Source organism: Dryas octopetala, chromosome 9, assembly GCF_963921425.1.
Source record: "Dryas octopetala chromosome 9, drDryOcto1.1, whole genome shotgun sequence".
NCBI lineage: Eukaryota > Viridiplantae > Streptophyta > Magnoliopsida > Rosales > Rosaceae > Dryas > Dryas octopetala.
Genome location: NC_141374.1, coordinates 14,203,518 through 14,212,152, shown reverse-complemented (window position 1 = coordinate 14,212,152; position 8,635 = coordinate 14,203,518). Strand labels below are relative to the sequence as shown.

The window sequence follows — 8,635 nt, the reverse complement described above, 5'->3', positions numbered from 1 at the left end:
ATCTCATCCTTCAAAATGTTATATATACAAGTAACCAATTAGAAAAATAAATATAAAAAATTGTGAAAAAAATTAAAATATAAAAAACTAACATGTTTTGCCTTGGCCGCATCACAACCGGGATGAACATAGATATCTCCGAAAGTATCTATCTCCGGAAATTGCGACCCACGCTGAAAAAGAAAATAATTTTGTCAAAGACCCAACCAATATTAAAGAATATATATGTATTAAATTAAATAATGACGTACCCGACGTCGCGACTCCACTCGATATGAGATGGGCGTCGGACCACTATGATGGTTAAACGGCTTCTCTTTCCGGTTTCTGGCGTTGGCGACCGACTTCTTCTGTTAAATATTAAGCAAATTATAAATATGTTAGTGTATGTATACAATAATAGAATAACAAAATAATAATCGATTTTTTAAAGTCTTAAGATAATAAAACGTACCAAAAACGACGGACTCATGAAATGATCGCACAAAAAACGCCACTGGTCAAACCGCTCTACCAACTCCATAGGGGGGTTCGCCAATGCCTCAACTGCCGACGAAAATCCCTTGAAATACACGTGTAGTTCGTGCTTCCACTGCCTGTAAGACTTGATGAGTAAATCTGTCATATACGTGACAGTGAGGGGATCATCCATCTGAATGTCAAAGTTAACCTGAAAAAAATATTAGATTGTTATAAATGATCAAATTTATCATTTTGAATTAATTATTGAGCTATATACTCACTGAGATGGAGCGGATCACTTTGTGTTGAATCTCTGCCGGCAATTTTTTCCAAGTGGTTGCAATCATGGCGCACTCGGCACGAATAATAGCCCCCACATCATGCGAGAACAAACTGTCAACGTTAGGATCTAACGGTCGTCGGCCGTTTTGCACACACATGACTGGAATCCGCGCCCCAGTACTGCGCACGATCCGAGAGGACTTCAACCCACTACATGGTCCCCTCGTCGCAGTGGATGACGTGGCAGTAGATGAAGCGGAAGCGGAAGCAGTGACCTGACTAGAGCGGTGAGATCGACGGGCCCTCCGTGGCATAGAGGGGCTCCCAGTACTCGAGGATGGCTGAACTACATCATTGGGAGCTGACTCCATCGCCTTTCACCTTATAACTAAATTATATATATTTCTCAAACTAATTAATCTACATTTTGTAATTAAACTAAATTTTATATTTAAAAACTAACAAACTAACTAATCCACATCACATGAACCGCTAACCACAACACATAATTGTGCACTCCCAAACTGTCCATGGGTAATTTGGACAATTCAAGAATCATATTGGAGCGCAGTCACGCCCAGCGCCCATGCGCGCGTCCAATAGATTCTCGAACGGGTCTAAGGTGAATTTAAATTTAGTGTACAAAATTATCCACTGATAACTTCGCACAACTAGTTAAATGTACAAAGTTATCGATTGATAACTTCGCACAAGCGCTTCGTGCCACATGACCTCACCCAGTACTCGAGGAGTGCTGGACTACGTCATCGGAAATTTTGCAATTACAACTAAACTAAATGTAACATACAAACTAAACTATAATTAATCTAACAATATACATATAAGCATACAAACAAACTATTAAATTTTAGCATATAAAAACATACAAATTAATTAATCAATTTTGTAATTAATTTTAACATACAAACTAATTCACTCAAAAATTTAATACAATTATATATGAAACATTAAATATTAAATCATACAAAAACTTAACTAAAAGATAGATTAAACACATACCTCACCAAAAATGCAATTATCCTTCACAACAAATGCAACACTATCCTTCCTTCACCAAAAAAAGAAATCATTGTCAAAATATGAGCCCAACATCAATCTAAATTCAGATTTCACAACCAAACCACTAAATTAAAAAAACCCACAACATTAACTAATTACCACTAAAATCAGAAATTTCACAACCAATTTATGCAAAATCCACAACAAGTACAAAATCCACAATATTAGAAAACATAAAAAACAGAAAATACCATAAAAAACAGAAAATACCAAAAACAAACAGAAAATACCATAAAAACAGAAAATACAAAAAAAAAACCCAGAAAATACCATAAATTCAAAAAAAAAAAAAAATACCTGTTTCGGCTTGGAGGGGGGGTTTTCGGCGGGGGTGGGGGGTGGGTTTCGGCGGGGGGGGGGGTGGGTTTCGGCGGGGGGTGGGTTTCGGCGGGGGTGGGGGGTGGGTTTCGGCGGGGGTGGTGGGTCTCCGATGGGGGGGGTGGGTTCTCGGGGGGGGGTTTTGGGTTTCGGGGAAGGAGGGAGGAGGAGGAGGGAGGAGGAGGCACTGCGATGCGAGGGTGCGGCGCTGCGATGCGAGGGTGAGGCACTGAGTGAGCAAAAGAGTGACTGAAGTGAACCCAGGAATGGGTATTAACTTAAAGACTTTGGGCGACGAACATGGATTCGTCGCTCAAAGTGACTTTAGGCGACGAATTAACACGTTCGTCGCCCAAAATGACTTTGGGTGACGAATTCATGTCCGTCGCCTTAAGTATCTTTGAGCGACGACCATGAATTCGTCACCCAAAGTCACTTTGGGCGACGAACGTGTTTATTCGTCGCCTAAAGTCACTTTGAGCGACGAACCATGTTCGTCGCCCAAAGTTGTTGACTTTAGGGCACCGTTTTATCCCGCCATAATTTCAGACTTTGGGCGACGCACTGTTCGTCGCCTAAAGCTACATTTCGTCGCCCAAAGTTGAATTTTTTTATGAACCATGATCGTTCATACGTTCGAGCTCCAATACCAAACTTCTAGATCTCCAATTGACCTAATATTTTAGAGGAATGATCTTTGAGTGACAAACTAATAAATGAACGGTTCAGATCGTTAAAAACACAATCGACATATAAGGTTCTACATATAAATCAGTGGTTTTTGCATTTGAAGAATAAAATTATATCAACTCTTTCGTTAAAACCTTGTAGCTTCAATAATTGTGAAGACCACAACGTGATTATCACAATCAGAGCCATTCTTCATATATGTTCATACTCAAAGATCAACCCTGGAAAAAATCGGCTCAATCGGAGTTCATCTACCCGTTCGATTATTATTATAAGAATCAAGATCGTTCATACATCCTAAATGCTAAACCTAACTTCTACATCTCCAATTGAGTTAATTTTTTGCATGGATGATCTTTGAGTGAGGCACTAAGGAATGATCGGTTCGGATCGTTAAAAACATAATACAAAAGTGATCTTCTACATACAAATACACTTGAAGAGTATAATTATATTAACTTTTGGGTAGAAATTTTGGTGATTCAACAATTTGTGAAGACTACAATGTGATTTCAACGATCGGAACCGTTCATTCTATTCATTTATACTGGAAGATCATCCCTGCAAAAAATCGGCTAAATCGGAATTCATCTCATACTTCGATTCGTATTACAAAATTTACAATCGTTCATAAGTTCAACTACCGTTACCTAACTTTTACATCTCCGATTGAGCTAATTTTTTGCATGGATGATCCTTAAGTGAGGCACTAAGGAATGATCGGTTCGGATCGTTAAAAACACAATACAAAAGTGATCTTCTACATACAAATACACTTGAAGAGTATAATTATATTAACTTTTGGGTAGAAATTTTGGTGATTCAACAATTTGTGAAGACTACAATGTGATTTCAACGATCGGAACCGTTCATTCTATTCGTTTATACTGGAAGATCATCCCTGCAAAAAATCGGCTAAATCGGAATTCATCTCATACTTCGATTCGTATTACAAAATTTACAATCGTTCATAAGTTCAACCACCGTTACCTAACTTCTACATCTCCGATTGAGCTAATTTTTTGCATTATTGATCCTTAAGTGGGGAATTAAAAAATGAATGGTTATGATCTTTGGAAATACAATCGTATAGTATGCTATTATATATATAAAATTGTAAACAAAAAAATATTCTTACTTTGGGCGAGGAACTACAAATTTCGTCGCCCAAAGTGATTTAACATTTCGTCGCCCAAACAAACTTTGGGCGACGAATTGTGAGGTTCCTCGCCCAAACCATTGCCCAAACCATTATTACAAAACAGGATGATCCTTTGGGCGACGAACATATTTCGTCGCCCAAACTCATATTGGGCGACGAACATAATTTCGTCACCTAAAGTGTCTTTGAGCGACGAAATGTATATTCCTCGCCCAAAATGAGTTTGGGCGACGAAATATTTTGTCACCCAAAGTAAGTTTGGGCGAGGAATATATATATTCGTCGCCCAAATTATCTTTGGGCGACGAACATGTATATTCCTCGCCCAATGGATTTCTCAATTAATTGTTTGTTGTTAATGTTTAGGCGACGAAATTTGTTCGTCGCCCAAAGTAACTTTGGGCGAGGAACGTGTGATTCGTCGCCTAAACCTCCTTTGGGCGACGAACATGTTCGTCGCCCAAACCTTTATAACTTTGAGCGACAAATTTTCTTGTTCGTCGCCCTAAATTTCTTTGGGCGACGAATATATGTTCGTCGCCCAAAGTTTGGTCGCCCAAATATGTTTTTCTTGTAGTGTAATGCATACCTTAGTCACAAAAGCTAAGCTCTGGAGCAGGGGCTACAGCTGATGAAGAGCATGGCAATGTGCAACTGACTGCATCAGGTTTCCGTTTAGAATGTCCATTTGAACATATTACATGTGAAGCTGGTGGTTGACAATTCGAACCACGTGTTCCCCTGAGCAACGAACATTCAGTATTTTTAGTGTTCATTACAATCATAATCAGTGTAAAAACAAAAAATGGATAACCAAATACCATGAGGCTGCAGCTGGAAGAGCAATAGATCTACCAGAGCTTCCATTTGGAGGAGAACCTCTAATAAGGCTTCCAGTATTCTGCAATATAAAAAAACAAAAAACAAAATCAAAACAAGAATATATGCCTCAAAAATAGCACAACTAATATTCAGCTAAACATCACAACTCTGCAACTTGATAGTCACATCTACTAAATAAAGAAAAATTTAACTTCCATTTCAGATTATTCCTCCAGAATTTTAATCAAATACACCTAAACTATATCAAGGCAAAACAAGAACACAAATAAAAAACAATAGCATCCAGCTCATTCTTACAGTTCCATAACTTTGTAGTAAATATATGACACTTACACTTGAACCATTTTTAATAATAGGTCGTCCAGCAGAAGCAGAACTACTGTTACAATAATCATCTAGTGGCAGAGGCAACACACTCCCTGAACATCATTGCATACTGTGTGCAGCACCAGTAATTTGTTGTACTCTACTCCTTTAAACCATTATGCAAGTTAATTAATCATCCAATCAAAACACTACCAGAAGTTATAAAAAGCAGAAAGCAATGACAAGTATATTAAAGTTACACAAAAATCTTCATTAAAGCATTTTAATGAATATTAAATCTTTTTAACCTTTATCTCCACAAACACCTCTCATCAATAATCATAAAGGAATGACATGAAGTCACAATAAATACCTTTTCCGAATCCTCCTGAATACTGATAGATTATAACCATCAACAAGACAAGTAACAATATAGCACTCTTATCATTTAACAAAATATTGGCCGGGATAGAGAACTAAATTAGTGTATGCAGATATTATTTCATCTAAGTTGTGGGCTAAGTGTGTGTGTGTGAAAAAATAGCAATCCAAGAGTTTAATTACATGTGTCAGCCTAAAATAAAATGGAAGTATGCCTGATGATGTGTGTGTAAAGCATCGCATATAAGCATCCAAAGATGTGAACCGATAAGATCTTATCTGACAACAGTTACCATTATTTCACCGAGCAAGTAATTTCACGACAAGGAAACTACAGGTTACCACTGAACTCTTTTATAATAACATATATTTTGTAAACTTTAAAATATATTTTCTGTCACAAAAAGATGGGAGTAAGACTTCATCTGTAACATGCTTAATACAGTGAAACATCAAAATATCAATAGTTTGTATTTTGTCAAAAGCAAAAATGTACATTTGAACCTTATTTTATTTCTAATGACCAAATGAAAATCTGAACTTTATAAAAAAGTATGAGAGAGATCCAGTCATCCTAAAACTCGGATTTACAACACCCCACACCCCCACATCCAAGAAAAATGCTGCATGTAGCTGTCCGAGTAATCAGAGCCCAATGTAAAGCGAGCAGCGAAGAGTGGAAATATTCTTGTGTTTGACAGAGGGTGCATACTTGTGCAGTTTCCTATAAACACACCCAATTTGGCTGAGTTCTTGCGTATATATGGAAAAACATATAGCAGTACGCAATTTTTTAAGTTATAACATAAATTTTAAGATACAAGGTTACAAACTCCTTTTTAGGTTGGTCTTTCATCACTACCAGAAAGTCCTACAATGCAAACATGATATCGTTGTGTCCTTTACATCACTAGAGAGGATTGGAAAAATATATTTTCACCTGACAGCCATTTCTAATGTGGCACTTTATAAACCCAGGACTAGAGCCCATTGCATGTTCACTCTGTTCAAACTTTTGTAAATTAGTCTTCTAAACAAGATAGCACACAATTATGTAATTTCATGATTATTTAAAACTTGGAACAAGCATGATTATTTAAACTGTATGTAATTTCAGGATGAAAAGTGGGAAAATCATAACATTTCATTTTCCAGAAGTGGAAATTATAATTAAATACAAGGTTCACCTGAAGATGGAGTCCTCAGATTTGTAGTTCCCCCATGAACAGGGGACTTTTGGGAGGTAGGTGTTCCAAAATTCTCCAGTGGGCTTCCCAGATCTGAGAAATTACCACTTTCAGAACTTAATGGCCCTTTTAACTCCATGCTAGCATTGCTACTAATTCCACGAGTGGCTTGATATGGAGTATCAATTTCACCAGCAACACGCCGTCGATTATCCCACCGAAAACTCCATGATGGTGAATATATGGCATTCCTGCGCAATGTTTCACCTCCAGTTCTGTTTGGGTGGGTTGTTTCCCTTGCAGCAACACAACAAGCTGACCCCATGATTGCCCAGATACTGAAAGTCTATTGCAGTGGCTAGCAGACCACAATAGAATGCACAGAGAATAAAGACAACACTAAAAGTCCCTGTAATGGACAAAAAAAGGTCAAAGAAAAACAATCACAATTTGACTTTATCATTCACAGGAATCACAACTAAAAGAGAAATTGCATATAAGCAGGGCGGTAAAAAGAAAAAAGAAGAGCAATTGCAATTCCAAGAAATATACGCACACAAGAAATTTCAAAAACCGCTTTAAACCATTTTCTCATAGAGAACTGAAATGCTACTCCCCTGAAAAGTACAAAAAGGGAAAAAGATTTAGTCTGTCGTTCATGCTTAAGAACCCAAATCCAAAATTTAAAATAAAATATCAATATGAGCCCTTCCTTATGAAAGGAAAATGCAAATAAATTGCTGCCACATTATCTGTTGTACCCAATTAACTGCAGCACTATTTGGTGTATTCAATTCCCATGTTATATACTTATATGCTTAATTTTCTGCAGCATAATATATTTGTTGTATTGAATTGGCTTGTAAAGGAACATTATACACATTATTGCATTCTGACTAGAAAACTTAATGCAATGGCCACATATTAATACCAAGAAACAAACTCATTCCTGATTGATACCACCGAAACCCATAACATTAAACAACATATGGTTGCTTTAAATGAAGCATACTATATGGTAGCAAGTAAAAGTGAGGTTTAGTTCAACATTTACTCATTGAGTATAAAGTCCACCCACTCCTTTAGCTTCAAATTCAAAAATGAAACCAAACCAAATCAAATTGAAACCATACACACACACCAAAAAGAAAAAAAAAATTACAACAATTTGGGGAAAAAAAATTAAGAATCAAGTAAAGTAATAACGAGCCTAATAGATACAGAAACAACAATCCTAAATAAATAACATTTTCTATGGATCCAATAATCATCAAAAATCAGAAGAATAAAAACTTCCTAGCAGCTAGAACTAGCAAAATGTGAAAGCATTTCACCTAGACAAGCATTCAAAACTTGGATTAGAAGGTCATAGCTGGCTGTTGGCTGCAAAGCTCAACAATAATGCGTACAAAAAATTAGAGAATAAACCTAGGGTTTGCAAAACTGTTCGAAGTGAAGGAAAACAGAAATGGAAAAGCCAAAATGGATAGAAAAGGGAAAGTCGCCGAGAATCACCTTTATTAGGGTTTCAGAGAGCGAGGAAGGTCTTCCTCTTCGTCCTCAGAATAAGAGAGGTGACGTGCAGATGGAGAGCGAGGGACAACGTCGGAGATGGAGATTGACGCGCGATGAGGACGGAGATTGATGCGCTAGAAGGAAGATCGATCGGTGAAGCCAGAGGACTGAGTTGAGGAGGGAAGATCAATCGATCGATGAAGACTAAGTTGTGGGCTAAGTGTGTGTGTGTGTGAGTTTCTGAAAGGTGAAGTCAGAGGGCTTTGACCCAAAAAGACCTAAGGCGCGCGCGATATGGTTCATTAACGCGGTCATGGACTTGTCAAATAGAAAGACCCGCAAAATTTTTTATTTTTGTGAAACTTGCCCAACACAACGGTATTCCCTAATACTATTGTCTGTTAATTGT

The 8,635-nt window shown here is 37.4% G+C and overlaps 1 protein-coding gene across 4 annotated transcripts; it reads right to left on the bottom strand.

Moving 5' to 3' along the window:
• Window positions 1-4,589: 4,589 nt before the first annotated feature.
• Window positions 4,590-8,401, bottom strand: LOC147274477 (uncharacterized). 4 transcript variants are annotated; one of them, XM_086228135.1, is made up of 4 exons: window positions 8,227-8,401; window positions 6,712-7,120; window positions 4,816-4,895; window positions 4,590-4,735 (listed from the first exon to the last, which is right to left on the bottom strand). In XM_086228135.1, exons 2-3 carry the CDS (start codon window positions 7,034-7,036, stop codon window positions 4,876-4,878), a joined length of 345 nt encoding a protein of 114 aa, XP_086084261.1. In that variant the 5' UTR covers window positions 7,037-7,120; window positions 8,227-8,401; the 3' UTR covers window positions 4,590-4,735; window positions 4,816-4,875. The 4 variants fall into 4 exon arrangements, 3 of the variants coding, with proteins under 3 accessions (XP_086084261.1, XP_086084263.1, XP_086084262.1); XM_086228137.1 differs by lacking the exon at window positions 8,227-8,401 and adding an exon at window positions 8,046-8,151; XM_086228136.1 differs by lacking the exon at window positions 8,227-8,401 and adding an exon at window positions 7,268-7,285.
• Window positions 8,402-8,635: the final 234 nt, after the last annotated feature.